Source organism: Thamnophis sirtalis, unplaced genomic scaffold (assembly GCF_051295495.1).
Source record: "Thamnophis sirtalis isolate CommonGarterSnake01/CBP01778 unplaced genomic scaffold, rThaSir2_p1.2 scaffold_12, whole genome shotgun sequence".
Lineage (NCBI taxonomy): Eukaryota > Metazoa > Chordata > Lepidosauria > Squamata > Natricidae > Thamnophis > Thamnophis sirtalis.
In genome coordinates, this window is record NW_028261392.1 from 43305475 (window position 1) to 43321992 (window position 16518).

Genomic DNA, 16518 nt, shown 5'->3' on the forward strand with positions numbered 1-16518 from the left:
ATCTTTAAATTGGTTTCAAAAAGATTTACAAGTTAACATTAGAATATTGGCAACATTCATACACACACATATAACAAAAAACCTCCAAATATAATATGTTCATGAAAACATAGATTCATGAAATAATGCAATGGTTTGATCTATTTTTTTTAATTCTTCACCTAATTTATGGATCACGATTTAAGTGACTATATGGTCCAATATCATATAAAAAAGGCAATCTGTTAAGTGTGTATAGGTGTATATAACCCAGTGACGTGCAGGCAGGGGAGGCAGGGCCTCACCACTGTCATCATGAAAAGAAAAAAAAATTAAAAGGAAAAAGGCTGAGGTAGTTGCTGCCAGAGTCACAATGGATGACTCTGCTTAGTGCTTAACTGTTTAAAAAAGCCTCTAAAAAAGTGCCCTCTGCAGGAGAAGGCGAGAGAACCACATGCCTCATTTAGTCTATCTTTATGATCACTTGGAACGATCTACCCCCTGAGATCCGGACCCTCCCCACTCTCTCAGCCTTCCGTAAGTCTGTTAAGACCTGGCTGTTCCAGCAGGCCTGGGGCTGTTGATCTTGATTGACCTTCAGCCCCATTAAGCAATAGCGATAGCAGTTAGACTTATATACTGCTTCATAGGGCTCTCAGCCCTCTCTAAGCGGTTTACAGAGTCAGCATATCGCCCCCACAGTCTGGGTCCTCATTTCACCCACCTCGGAAGGATGGAAGGTTGAATCAACCTTGAGCCGGTGAGATTTGAACCGCTGAACTGCAGATAACATTCAGCTGAAGTGGCCTGCAGTACTGCACCCTAACCACTGCACCACCTCGGCTCTTAAGATCGAGTGCATGTTGTGTCCTCCTTTTAACTCGTTTCTGTCATGTATTTTAAACTTTTTAAAATGTTTTAAAACTGTTTTTATGTAAGCCGCCCGGAGTCCTTCGGGATTGGGCGGCATACAAATCTATTAAAAATTGGAAATTGGAATTGAGCAGAGTTAAGCAAGGGTTAAAAGCCAAAAAGTTCCTTATTTAGATGAGGCACGTGGTTCTCTCGCCTCCTCCTGTAGAGGGCACTTTTTAAGAGGCTTTTTTTAAACAGTTAAGCAGAGTCATCCATTGGAGGCTCTGGCAGCAGCTAACCCAGCCTGACTTCAGCAGCTCTTGCCTTTTTCTTTTTGCATTTTTTACATTTTCATCATGGCAGACAAGAGCAGAGTTGAAATCCTCTGTGACACAGCTGGAAAAGGTATGTGGGTCGGAGGGAGGGGGGAGGAATTCAAAATTATTGTAATTTGTAAGTAATTTTTTAATGTAAGTAATTTCTCTGTGTGTGTGTGTGTGTGTGTATGCATGTGTTTGTTTCTTCACTTCACTCAAACAAACTCTCTCAATTTGAGAGAGAGTTTGTTGGAGAAGAGAGGGGCAGCCTTGTTAGAGAAGAGAGAGGCAGCCTTGTTTGAGAAGAGAGGGGCAGCCCGCCAGCAGAGGCGGGTCTTTTACCTGCCTCTGCTGGCGGGCTGGGGCTTTCTTTCTTTTGCCTGCTGTGCCCCCCTTCCCTTTCTCCTCTCCCGCACCGGCCAAGTCAAGAAAGAGACACCACTGTGATTTTAGAAAGGCTCCTTTATTTGTAGGATGTATTGAAAGTCTCTTCATCTCTTCCAAGTCTCTTCATCTTCCTTCATGGCCTCTTTAGAGGGACAACTTTATTTGGAGGATGTATTTGTTGTTGTTGTTAGTTGTGAAGTCGTGTCCGACCCACCACAACCCCATAGACAGCGTTCCTTCGGGCCTTCCTGTCCCCTACTGGTGGTCCATGAGAAAATTTTGGTGGTTCACAGAAAAATTATTTGCATTTTTTATATTGTACTAAATACTATTTGTCTTTTTTCTAAAAAAATCATATAAGTGGTCCACGGGATTCAAAATTATGAATTTAGTGTCCCTGAGGTCCGAAATGTTACAAACACCTTTTGTGATGTTTTGACAAGCCAAGTCAACAGGGAAACCACATTCATTTAACAATTGTGCTAATTTAACAACTTCAATGATTCACTTTACAAACGTGGTAAGAAAAATGGGGCAAAACTCACTTAACAAATTTCACACTTAGCAACATACATTTTGATCTCAGATGTGGTCGTACATTGAGGGCTACCTGTATAATATGCATAAAAAGAAATAAAAATGAAAGGTAGAATATGAATATGTAAGCGCAGGGACCGCAACACAATAATGATAGAATAATTGAGAATTCTGCTTTTCAATCTCAAAGTAGTAGGAAAAATTTGAAATGGGGCTAAATTTGATATCATCTTTGGTAACACGAGTAGCAGAGAAGAGCAACAAAGTTGATTGGGAGGGGCTGGCGGCTAAAACAAATGAAAAACGGTTGCAGGAATTGGGAATGGCTAGTCTGGTAAAAAGAAGGACTAGGGATGATATGCTAGCAATGTTCCAAAAAACTTTTATATAAAGTTTTTCATTTTTTCATTTTCATAACATATAATCACATGTATACTATTGCATAGCCAGCATCGTATTGTATTATTAAATGTTTACATCAGTTCATCTTACCATCAACTCCCAAAAACAATTATTGGCTCTTCTGCTCTCCATACACCATATCTGTCACTTTAAAATCCTGTCGCCGTGTCCGCCATAGAGTGGGACGCATCCCGCTGTATGGTGGACATGGCGGCAGGGCTTTAAAGTCCCGGCGCCGTGTCCGCCATAGAGCAGGATGCCTTGGGGCTTTGGGGGCGGCTTTTGGAAAGCCGCACCGGAGCTTTGGTGCGGCTTTCCGAAAGCCCCGGCGAAGCCCCGGCGCTGGCAGACATAGGGCAGCAGACATAGAGCAGCTTTTGCCCGCTTGCCTCACCGGCCATAAACCTCACCGCACGTCACTGATATAACCATTAGTTAGTTAATGGTTTTCTGAGGACTGTGGTGAACATAAATACAGTATAAATATGCCACATTAATAGTAAAAATTTCTGAAAGCTCATTTTAGTTCCCATTAGTCCACACCATTAAGTAAGATTTGCTTATCATCAGAAAAGTTGAGAAAAAAGTAACTCCAGATTCATAATAAAGACTAGACCGATCTTTCTACTTTTACAATAAGAATGTTTATTCACACATGCCCAAAATGTGCATTCAAACAGAAATATATAGTGGCATATTTTTCAGAGAAAGTTAAAAAAAACATAATTTGTGAAATCAAGTGAAAAGGATTGTGGCTTTCTTAGATAAGTGTCTTTAGTTGAAGACTATTTCAAAATTATTCATATAATGTACCTAACAAGGGGTGTTAGGGATGAATATTCCCTATTTTATTTATTTGTTTGTTTAAGTAATGTATTAGAAACAGATATATATTTGCTCAGTTTTTACTTTTTCTAGACTTTAAAACTCCTTTTTCTTTTATCACTTCTGTTGAAATACTTCTGTTTATAAATTATTCAAAATAATTTATTTACATATAGTTTATTATATGGAAACACAATAATGGGTTTTGTATATATTTTTGCATTCAAAAATGTATTAAATTGCTTTTTTCACATTGCATTATTTTATTCATGTATATATTTTGAAAATACAATTTTGGTACCTTCATATTAAAATGTAAATATGAATTTCTACAATCTTTATTGAGGGCTAACATATGATCTGAAATCTATGTACTTTTTTTTCATCTAGGCAAATGGCATCTTGGTTTAAATTGTAACAGCAGTCATGATTTCTGCCACCATCCCTTAAATCATGGATTTGATCATTTCTATGGAATTCCTGTGAATAATATTAGAGACTGCAGACCTGGGGATGGAAGTGTTTTCATCAAAGGAATTAAAATGTATATTCCCTCAACCCTTCAAATCACTGGAATTGCTCTAATAACTTTGGAAGTTATGCATTATATTGGCTTTTTCAGAATTCCACATAGAATGGTAGGCTACTTCTTTGTGTTGGTTGTTACATTGGTGGCAATCATATTCCTCTTCTTTAACAACTTTCGGCATCTAAATTGCTTCCTGATGAGAAATTACAGTATTACCCAGCAACCATGGATTTATGAAAACCTAACCCAGAGATTTACAGAAGATGCCAAGCATTTTATAAGAAGGTAGGTATAGTTTAAGGTATTGGAACATTACTCTGGGATATTAGTGACATAGAGAATGAACTTGGCATTTGTGTGTGAAAAAAAATGAAAATACACACATTTATAGAACTGGGGATTTATAAGTTTCACTCATTTTTGGTGAATGATGCTGGTGCTTTGGAGCTAGCACTATCTACATCATCTAAGGCCCTGTTCAATATAGCTTCAATTGTTGAATTGAGCATTTTGTTTGCACTTCAGCTGATGTTGAGTTTTTGTAGTACAGAACCTTCAGGCTGGTGAAGAGCAATCACACTACTTTCCAGAATTCTGCAAACTACTTTGCCCAAGGCCTGTTCCAGCCTTGCTGTGTATTCTCACTTGAAATGATATTTAAAATATAATCCTTGATGGGTACCTGCAGCATATCAAGTACCATCCATGCATTGGAGAAGGGAAGGACATCTGTAATAATCAACCAGTTACATGAATAATGAAAATTCAGTTTTATATCTTTCCTTTTTACATCTGGAGAAAGAACATAGCAAACTGGACATGAGTAGAACAGTGTTCAGTATCTATATTGCATCCTATATTTATCCATGGTTAAATTAGTAAGTTTAATCAATTAACCCAGCTATATTAATGTGCATAAAAGAACCACAATCTAAATATGTGACTCAGATCTCTACTACATATTTTATTACAAACTAGCCAACCAAATTTTAGTTTATTCTGTTATGCAAACACAGACTTTTTCTTCTTAGTGAGGAAAATTTGATTATTCCTGAAAATAAGTTTTTGTTTTCTATTATCAATCCCAATTGTTAGATATTTGTGTCTGGAAAACTAGTTATATTCTTTTATTCTCATGGAAAGTAAAATACCTAACATTTTCTATTGCTGTTTACCAATTTTAAAATTCTGGAAAAGGAAATGTTTGAAGGTGCTTAGCAATGTTTCTGTACAAGAAGCTAACCTTTACAATGATGATTATATGCAGTTTTAAAAGACAACCAAATTCTTTTTTTAAATGAGGAAAAAACATTACTTTGTTCTTTTTCTTGCTACTTTAGGTATTTACATTTCAAGACATTTTAAAATTTGTCCAGAGCACTTTAACATTAAAACCTAATTATAAAGGGTCAATTGTACCTACTCTTTATTCTGTAACAACAAAAACTCCTTTCAGGTTTACATAATATTATACAATTCCCATCACTGCCAATCCCATGAGCAACTTTCTCACAAGCCACTTGTCAGGGTTGTGATTGCTATAATCAGAATGAGTGATCGAGCTATTTTTCCTCTTCCTTGCACTCTTATTAATGTTCCATCCATGTTTTTACGATTTCATGTGCAGCTTGCTTCTTGCATTGGCACATTGACTCCATAGATTGTCTTGGGAATAAGTCTGTTGGCACTTATTCTGAAGCAGAGCTTTGTATGAGGGATGCAATTTCTGTTCCAGGCATAGGGCTGTCTATTTCAAAGCTTTCTTTATCTGAAATTCAGAGCCCTCAACCATCTTTGCTCTGGGGACTTCAATTTTAGTTTAGGACACACTCCTGAAGCTTTCTGTTATAGATGAAGGATTCTGGGAACATGACATGAATGGCTGCTTATTCATAGTCTCTCTCTTTTTAAAAATATCAGCAAACATAGCAAGTAGCAGCAGCAGCATCTTCACACCTTTCCTTCTTTTAAAGGAAGTTGTTAATGCAGTTCAGAGGAAAAAGAAAAGACCACAGCACAGGAAATGATCTTAAAGGGAGACAGTCAGTGACTAAAATCCTTCCCAAGGGGGGGGGGGGAAGCAATTGGCATAGTATTATACATGTTTTATACATCAGAAATGCACAGGCAATTTTTACATTTGTGAAGTTTCCCAGGCACTTCCATATATTGCTACCAATTTATAATTTTAAGAGGACAGAAGGGGAATAAGAATTATTAATGTAATGTACTGTATTGCCTTGCAATATTGAATATTTGGCTGTCTTATGTATTGTAAACTTAATTTTAATTAAATGATACTTTCAGAATATTAGAATTGATTGACTGTACCTTTAAACATACATTTATTTTAAATGATGAAGGCTTAAAGCAACTTATGTTAAAGGACTTTGCTTTTGGGCCCCAAGCATTACAAGAAAGAACATTCCTTACTTTCAATTATGATCTATTAGGGTTGTTAAAGTGTTTTCATTCCTCTTAAGTAAGATACTCATGAAATAGCTTAAAATGAGTTATATCCTTTGTATTTAAATACAAAGGAATGTTTTAGTGGGATAAAGTAATTGACCATCATCAAAGAGAAGGATGTGCATGTTTCATTGCCATGTAAATGAATATGAACATATATGCAAGCACAGAGTTTGCTTTATTGCTCTTTCAGTGAATAACACTGAATTGTTAAGAAAGCAAGACCTGCTTGGATAAATTGTGTAGAATGGAATGATAGTAAATTTTCAGAGGAAATGGACTGCTTCAGTTAATAAAACAGGATCTTAACTGTTATTGTCAACTCTCCCTCCCTTTTAGAAGCTGATCTGCCATTCCATTTTCAAGGTCACAGGAGTCATTCACTTTCCAACCCTCATCCAAATCTACAAAAAAATTTGATGGGAGAAAAATAATTATTTGTGATTTTATACTCTTAAGGATATTAATTGCTAGGATTCTTTATCTAAGCTTGCTGTCAATCAGGTGGACTTAAAAAGAAAATCCTCAAATAACATTATGCCCATGTGTATGAACTATTTATTAGATATGTTCTGGGACCAAGAAATCTTGTGTTGCAGTGCATCCCTGATATTGCCCCAGGGATTGTCATCTCCTGAAAATAGACATTTGTAAGTGATGACTTCTTTCTTCCTGTATTTATCATTGTAGCCCTATGATCCCAGAGATAGATAGATAGATAGATAGATAGATAGATAGATAGATGGATGGATGGATGGATGGATGGATGGATGGATGGATGGATGGATGGATGGATAGATAGATAAAACTGAGATAGAGATCTCACTCTTTTTAATCAACCTGCCTTAGTAATTTTGTTCAGCTTCTACTTATGCTCAGTTTTAGAGAGATCTATCTTTGATTCATTATTATCTGTACTTGAGTGAAGTAAATGTTTCCACTGCCAAACACAGCTTCCAGGAGAACTAAAAGGAGACAAACTTTCCTAAAGAATGTGCAGGAAGCATAAATATACTTGTGAATACTATTTTAAAACACACAGAATTAACATAATAACAGAATTAGAAAAGACCTTGGAGGTCTTCTAGTCCAATCTCCTGCTCAAGTAGGAAACACAATGCCATTTCAGACAAATGGTTGCCCAATCTATTCTTTAAAAATTTCAAGTGTTTGAGCATTCACAATTTGTGAATGAGGCAAGTTGTTCTGCTGATTAATCAGTGGAACAACTTGCCTCATTTCTCCTTAGTTCTAGTTTGCTTCTCTCATTCATTAGTTTACACCCATTGCTTCTTGTCCAGGTGCTTTGGAGAATAGCTTGACTCCCTCCTCCTACCCCTGAGATATTGGAACACTGCTGTGATGTCACTCCTAGTTCTTCTTTTCCCTAGACTAGCCATATTCCATACCCAGAACTGTTCCTTCCAGTATATGTTTAGCCTCCAGTCCCCTAATCATCTTTGTTGCTTTCTCTTCTCTTTTCTAGAGTCTCAACATCTTTTTTACATTGTGGCGACCAAAGCTGAATGTAGTATTCCAAGTGTGCTCTTACCAAGGTATTATAAAGAGGTATTAACACTTCATGTGATTTTGATTCTATCCCTCTATTAATGCAGCCTAGGACTCGTTTTTTTTTGCAGTTGTAGCACACTCCTGGCTCATATTTAAGTGATTGTCCACTGGGATTCCAAGATCTCTCTCATAGTTACTACTATTGATCCAGGCACCACCTATACTATACCTGTGCATTTCTTGCCTAAATGTAGAACCTTACTTTTTTCACTATTGAATTTTATTTTGTTAGATAGTGCTGGATGTTCAAGTCTCTCAAGATCCTTCTGTATCTTAAGCCTATGTTCTGGAGTGTTGGCTATTATTGCCACCTTGGTGTCCTCTGCAAATTTGATGAGTTTCCCATCTCTCCTCTCATCCAAATCATTGGATAAAGATGTTGAAGAGTACTGGGCCTAAGACAGAGTCTTAGGGTACCCCACTGATCTGTAGTTTCCTGGTTCCATTTTTCCCCTTTTTCAGTCCTCTGGTAGTTCCCCACTGCTTCAGGATCTTTGAAAGATATAGTTCAGTGGCTAGTTCCTTCAGAACCTTGGGGTGTAATCCATCTAGTCCGGGTGATTTGAACTCATCTAGGGTGGACAGGTGCACTCTTACCATTTTCTTGCCTATTTTAACTGGTATATCTAGTCTTTTTTTTTACAGAGTACTTTTTGAAGGTTGGACTGTTTTTATCCTTTTGTGTAAAGACAGATGCAAGAAATGAATTAAGCAGTTCTGCTTTCTCTCTGATGTTCATCACCTTCTTGCTATTTTCTTCCATTAATGGACCAATATTTTCCTTGACTTTTTTCTTGTTTTTTAGATGTTGAAAGAAGCTTTTTTTTATTTTTGTCACAAATCTTAGTTCATTTTGAGCCTTAGTTTTCCTGATTTCATCTTTGTAGGCTCATGCTATTTGCTCATATTCTGCCTTAATTATGTGTCCCCCTTTCCACTTTTTATATTTGTCCTTCTTGCCTTTCAATTTATAAGATAGTTATTTGTCATCCTTGCTGGTTTCTTTTGAGAGCTGTTAGTTTTCTTCTTCACTAGTATTGTGCTAGTGCTTTTATAATCTCACTTTTCAAAATTTCTTAAGCTTTTTGGATTGTTTTCCCCTTGAGAATTTTCATCCATGGAATTCTTCCCAAGTTCTCTCTGTTTATTTAAATTCCTAAGTTCTCTCTAAGTTTATTTAAATTGGCTCTCTTAAAATCCAAGACTCTAATTTGACTTTGTTCTCTTGCTTGTGCTTGCATAATGTTGAATTCCAATGTTTCATGATCATTCCCCCCACCCAGGGTTCCTATAGCTACAACATCGTCTATCATTTCATGTCTATTACTGAGAATTAAGTACAATATGGTTGATCCCCTAGTTTTCTTCTCTACTTTTTATTATTCCTGTAGTAGTGTATTAATTCAGTTTATGCCATCATATTATACTATTATATTGTATGGGTCAGAGAATGCCCTTTATTGTGAAAATAACAGTGTTCTAATGTATCATTTTCACATTAAATTTCACTTTAAAATGTTGGTTGATAGATTTTGAACACAACTTCTCTATTTTATTGATTTGAAATAAATAGAAATAACAGGCATTCTAAGAACTGAGCCAAAACTTACTTGAATTGCCATTCTGTTTTCTGTTTGGTAAGTTACCAAGATTTTTTCAATCTAGCAACCTCAGGTTATCTGGTAAAATTCCTGAATGTTAGATTGGCTGAAAACATGTAAGATATTTCCAAAATATTTGAAGGAATTATTACTGAATAAATCATGTGACCAAGAAAGAATTCATATGAAAATGGCAATGTATTATGCATTCCCTAGCATTCTGATTTATATTCTCTATTTCAGGAATATTGATAAACCATTTCTCCTATTCCTATCATACTCTCAAGTCCATACAGCTCTTTATGCATCACTAGCTTTTAGAGGAAAGAGCAAGCATGGCTTATATGGGGATGCTGTGGAAGAAATGGACTGGAGTGTAGGTATGTATGTTTCTGATCATCCAAAAGTGTTACCTGTCTTGAAATAATGATACAGGTAAGTCCTTGACTTATGACCATATTGAGCCCACGATTTATGTTGCTAAGTGATAAAATTCTTAAGTGAATGTTGCCCATTTTATAACTTTTCTTGCCACTTTTGTTAAGTGAATCACTGCAATTATTAAGTTAGTAACATGGTTGTTAAGTGAATCTGGCTTCCCCATTGACTTTGCTTGTTAGAAGGTTGCAAAAGGTGATCACATGACCCCGAGACACTGCAACCATCATAAATATGAGTCAGTTGCAAAGCATCTGACTTGATTACATGACCATGGATAAGCTGCAATGAAAAACAGTCTTAAGTCCTGTTTTTTAGTGTTGTAACATTGAACAGTCACTAAATGAACTGCTGTAAGTCGAAAAATACCTGTACTTTAGAAACTGAGCCTCATACAGGGTTTATTTTGACATATAAAGATAAAAGTTATTAGTTCAAATCATTCTTTCATGAATAAATCTGATGAGATGCAGTTTTTTTCTGAAAACTTAATCTTTGGTGCAATCTTAGGTAATTGGAAAATGATTATTAAAGCAAGTGCGTGTTTTTCTTATTCTGAACTGAATTATGTTCTTAATTGATATGAATTATTTTGTAAAGCTATTTTTGAAAGTAGCAACAATTTATATTGTGGTAATAGAAAAAAAACATTTGAACTAAAAGTTAAAATTAAATGTCATAAGGAAGAAGTGCTCACCACTGTATGGCATGTTTTTAAACATTTACAGTATATCATGACTTTCTGCCAAAATCATACTTGGTGAAATGATTTTTTATTCCTCTTCACATAATATGAGGAGCATTGTGTCAACAGAGTATTAGGGCAATATATCATAGCTCATTAGTAAGAATATGGAAAGAGACATGCAGTGGTGACAGTGGTGTGTTTTTTAAAAAAAATCAAAACATAGATACATAGATACACACACACACAAACAAATATATATATATTTGTTGTCCTCGCAATGAAATGACTCTCAGCAGCTTTCAGCATTCAAACGTCAAAACCCTAACAAATATCTCTAAAACAATAAAAATAGAAATCCCAATCAAGATAAAATTATAGTTAAAAGATGGGGAGGCAGGGAACAGAATGCAGTGCTGGAAGGTGGGATTACCTCTTAATTCATCAATCACGTCCAAAGTGATGCTCTCCCTGTTAGGTGTGCTGCTTCCCCATGCAGAAGGTCAGAAAGATGGAGGCCAATCATATATCAGGAGGTAAAATGTTCCAAAGGACTGGAGCTACAGTAGAGAAGGCCCTTCTCTTGGACACTGCCAGCTGGAATACTTTGGCCAATGGGTCCTGAAGCATGCCTCCTCTACGGGGAGAGATTCTAATCATGATCATAAATTTACTGTGTCTTAATCCTATTGTCAGCACCTCTTCATTGGGTAATTAGGAAAGAAGACCACGAGACTCCATAGGTAGAAATCAAGTGTACTTTTACTAATTATAAATGATTAAAGGCGTAGCGAAGCGAAGACTGATTATTTAGGCACGAAAGCGATTGATATATAGAATAATAGCAGCAATATAGCAGTAGACTTATATACCGCTTCATAGGCCTTTCAGGCCTCTCTAAGCGGTTTACAGAGAGTCAGCATATTGCCCCCAACAATCTGGGTCCTCATTTTACCCACCTCGGAAGGATGGAAGGCTGAGTCAACCCTGAGCCGGTGGGATTTGAACCGCTGACCTGCTGATCTAGCAGTAGCCTGCAGTGCTGCTTTTAACCACTGCGCCACCTTGGCTCTATAACCCATTCCCCACCCCTTGGCATCCCAGTTACAGTCCAATCATAATTCTCCTAAGTGTCAGGTGTGAGATAACTTCAAAAGGCATCACTAAGATGGAATGTCGGTGCCGTTAGTCTTGGCGGGAACCTCCTCCGCATGCGTAGTCCGACAGGCAGCAGAGCTCCAGAATCTTCCTCCAGCACAATTAGTAAACCCCTCCCAAATACCATGCCCTCCCTCCCCGTTTCATGGCAGCCAAAGCAGCAGCAAAGCAGAGCCTGACACCTATCCACTCTGCAACACCGGAGTGATCCAATTTCTTTTCCTCCAAAGAAAAAGCTATGTACGTGGAAGGACATTGTCCTTTTATCTTTTTTGGGAAGAGGTACTATAGAATTCATGGACATGAATAAGACATATCTGACTGAATTGGGCAATAGGACGACCGTGTAAGAAACTCCCGTAGTACATTTCATGTGGCAACCTATGAATACAAAAAAAGTAAAAAAAAAAACTTTGAATGAATATAAAACAACTTTTCCTTCTTTGTGATCTGCTGAGATCATGAGATTGAAAAAATGTGAATACATAATTGTACATTTTTGAAACTGGCTCGACTAACATCATGTCAATGTGTATACCAGGTAACAGATTATAATAGAACAAGAAGAGAACAAGGAAGTTAGATGATGCTGATTACCTTACAACCTGAAATTTGAGCTGTTTTGTAATGCACAAACAATGTTCTAAGCTGTAAATAGAAAACAATTTAAATCAGAATTACCTCCCTCCATGCATTTAATTTGTTTTGGGTTTCAAACAAAATTCAAAGAAGCTGTCATTTTGTAGCTTGTTTTAAAATTCTGCTAGATCATAAATAGGGGCATCCTCTAAATTCCTCCACAGGATTGAGAGAACCCTAGTTAACTCTTTACCTGATTTTAAGGGGAAAAAAACTGGAGTGATGGGATTACTGAAGAACCTAAATTAATTTTGTGAGTGTCAGATACTCAGCTAGTATCAGAAAGACAGTGTTTGTATATATGTGGAAACCTGAGAACAAAACATGGAAAAAATATTCATCAGCATCTGCTTGTATTGACAGCATTTAAATTCACTGTCAACTTCTGATAACAGTGTAATATAAAGGGAATTAGGTTTCTTTTAGATTGTTCCTATTAATTAATGGTAATTATTAATAGTTTGAAGACAAATAAAACAGAAAGAAATTGCACAGAGAGCCTCACAAAGTGTCTCCTCTCAAAGTGTGCTAATTTATCAGGTTTTGCAAAATAGCACATTATCAGTGGGAATATTGGAATGACTCTTCATTTCTAGAGGTAATCATCTGTGAAATCAAGTTGCACTTGAAACAATCAAGCTGAAATGCCATAGCAACATAAGATAATATTCCCGTTTCATTACTTCTGCACATTAGCTTCCAATATATTTCTGATTTCTATCAAGAAAGGTACAACATTACTTTCAGTACCGTATATACTCGAGTATAGGTCGATCCGAATATAAGCCGAGGCACCTAATTTTACCACAAAAAACTGGAAAAGTTATTGACTCGAGTATAAGCCTAGGGTGGGAAATGCAGCAGCTACCGGTAAATTTCAAAAATAAAAGTAGATACCAATAATGTTTTTGAATATTTATTTCAAAGAAAAACAGTAAACTAGCTCTGTAAGTGGAAAAGAGGGTCAATAAAAACAATATGGTATCAACAATAACTTTAAAAGTACAAAAACCTTAGCTCATTCAGCAACCAAGCTAAAACACGAGTTAAAATCCTTCAAAACTCATAGGCTCATAATATACATTCTACCAGTGTCCTGCCTGTGCCCATTGAATATACAGCCTGCCCTGTGTCCATTAATTACAGCCTGCCATTGCCCATTGAATAACATATACAGCCTGCCTGTGCCCATTAAATATACAGTAGCCATTGTAAAAATTTGCTCTGGATAACAAATTATTATCACACAATACCGGTGTATTCAATGAAATACTTCACTCACCTCATCTCCATGCAGTTTAAATTCATCTCCCTGGAACACTAAGTTCTCTTTTTATTTGCTAAACTGTTGGACTCCTACAGTAGCATGCAGCTTCATTTTCAGACTTTGCTCTATTGAATGATGCCAAATAAAACTTAAAAAAGAGGAGATTTCTGCAAAGTTTGTCCAAATGTATGCATGTACAACATACCTGTGTTAAAAATTCTTCTCTGACACACACACACACACACACACACACACACACACACACACACACACTTATTTCTTGGTTATCCCAAAGGGCCACAAAAGCATCCCATTGCCACTGTTGCTTTCAGCATGTTACATTCCACCATGGAATCTTTAAAGAAAGAATTTGAAACTAATAAAGGATGTGCTGTCCAATTTCTTAAATGAATTATATTTGGTGTAAATAAAATGAACCCTGAAACAATTACGTTGGCCATTGATGTGTTTGACCCTTCCCTTGGGCTCAGCTTGGTCATCTCCTACAGCTATCAGTCTTTTGCATACGTGGATACCAAAAGAACAGTTTACAGATAATCCTTATTTAGTGAACATAACTGGGACTAGTATCTTGGTCATTAAATGGTTGTTAAATGAAACTGTGACTGGGCTGAGGATCCTATTCAGTTTTCCTTTGCTTTACAGGTCTTTTTCACCATCATTATAGCTGCAAACAAAACAATCACTAAACAAGGCAGCAGATACAAGGGGGTAATTCAGTCCACCTCATCCCTTTGTAAAACACCCCCCACCCCCAGCCGCTCTGTGAAACACCCCCCACCCCCAGCCGCTCCTCAGCCCCACCCGTTCCCAGACACCTGATGAGTCAGCACTACTTTCCCAGATGGGGACAGCGCACCCAACGCTTAGGTAGTCCGAGAAGAAGCGGGGAAGAGCCCCACTTCTTCTTCTTTCCACCCCACCTCCGCAGAAGGAAAACTCAAAGCATCACGGCGATCCCGGGAAAAAGAGGCGAGCCGGGGAGCGGCGGCATTTCTCTCTCTCTCCCTCTCCCTCTCCCTCTCTTTGCCGCGACCTGCCGCCGGCGGGCAACAAGGACGGCCACCCACGCCGCAGATCCACGTCCAGCAGGGAGGAGGAGGAGGGAAACCCACCCACCTGTCAGCCACGGGAGAAAGGAAGTCGGCGAGCGGAGGAAAAGACGGGGGAAAAGGAAGCTCGGCGGGTGAAATGCGGTCCCCACCAGGATCTCACCTCGCCCTCTTAGCCTCCCCACCCTTGACACACATGCACGCACACGCACCCTCCGCCTAGCCCACCAGAACATTCCCGGGTGGGAACAGCCGGGGGTGGGGGGAAGAGAGAGAGAGAGAGACGCGATCGCGTTCCCGGCAGTCCAGAGCAGGAGGCGCTTTTTTCCAAAAATAAACACCGTGGATCATCTATCTCAGTGTTTCTCCACCTTGGAGACTTGAAAGTGTGTGGACTTCAACTCCCAGAATTCTGGGAGTTGAAGTCCACATATTTTCAAGTCTTCAAGGTGGAGAAACACTGATCTATCTAATTAATATAATTAGTTATAATTAGTTGGGAGGGAAAAGCGCTTGGTGCAAAGAAGGACTTTCTTTCAACCAGCGGAACCCCCTGGCGCAATCGGGCTGCGATTGGCGGCCGTCCTTGCTACAATCCGTGCCGAGCTCTGATGAGGGGGAAATTAGATTCCGGCTGATGCGGCAGGGGCTGCGCTGGTGGGGACGGGTGGAGGGGATGGGACTTGGAGTCCTACCATCTTGGCGAGTGGGGAGTCTCATCCCACCCCGCCCCGCCCGTCCCCGCCAGCGCAGCCAGGCTGCGATCGGCGGCCGTCCTTGCTACAATCCGCGCCACCCGCCTCATCAATGGGGTAAAGTCCTTACGTCCAGCTCTGATGCGGGCGTAAGGAAAGTCCTCTCTTTCCCCCTCATCAGAACACAAGCCCGGGAAGCGAGTGGAAGTTCTCTGCGCGACTGAAACGGAAGCCACGGCAGGAGAGTGAGGCTGCTGCCGGCCATTTCACCTCGCGCAGAGAACTTCCACTGGGTCCCGAAATGGAGGAGAAAAAGGGGCGCCCCTTTTTCTCCTCCATTTGGGCAAATTTTCACTGACTCGAGTATAAGCCGAGGCAGCTTTTTTCAGCCCAAAAAGTGGGCTGAAAAACTCGGCCTATACTCGAGTATATACGGTATATATATATATAATTATATACAGAGTTCAATTTCATTCACTTTTTTAGTATACATTTAGCAATGAAATTTATGAATTTCAAGAGCAACAAGATCAAGGCAAGAGAGATTATTTAAGAAATATATGCATATTCATTTGGGCAGCAAATGAATTTGATAATAATAATTTTAATAGAAACAAGTTTTCTAAAATAGTTTTGGTGTGTGTTTTAAAAATGGAAATCAACTGTCAGTTTTGTTGCAATTCATAAATTTCTTCACAAGCTTGACTTGTTGACTTGCAGAAATGGTTCTTTTAGCCAAGAAGTATAGCACCACCAATGCTAGTGCATTAGAAGCAGCATGGAGCCAACATAATAAACAGCATAATACCTATCTTTGTATTGAGATTGTAATTTGGAATAAAATTGGACAAAGTTTATTAGTGCGAGGCATCAGAACATGAACTGGATAGCTATATTACCATTTTTAGCACAACTGCTACAGGGGCAGAAAATTCATTATATCCCACCTTTCTGTGTGCCAGTCCAAGTCTTGTAGCTTTACCAGCAGGTCCGGTACCAGCTAGGATTGTACTACCACATAGAGCACCATTATTTTTCTCACTGAAGTGGTACTTATTTGTCTATTTGCACATAGCAAGTCAAACTGAAG

At 38.3% G+C, this 16518-nt stretch overlaps 1 protein-coding gene across 4 annotated transcripts in view; it reads left to right on the plus strand.

Moving 5' to 3' along the window:
* The window catches only part of STS (steroid sulfatase), a 132618-nt gene that overhangs the window by 42589 nt on the left and 73511 nt on the right, over positions 1–16518 (plus strand). For all 4 annotated transcript variants that reach the window (XM_087726691.1, XM_087726693.1, XM_087726692.1 and 1 more), the window contains 2 exons: positions 3693–4116; positions 9717–9853. In XM_087726691.1, coding sequence (XP_087582817.1) covers positions 3693–4116; positions 9717–9853 — 561 coding nt within the window. The remainder of the gene's footprint in view (positions 1–3692; positions 4117–9716; positions 9854–16518) is intronic.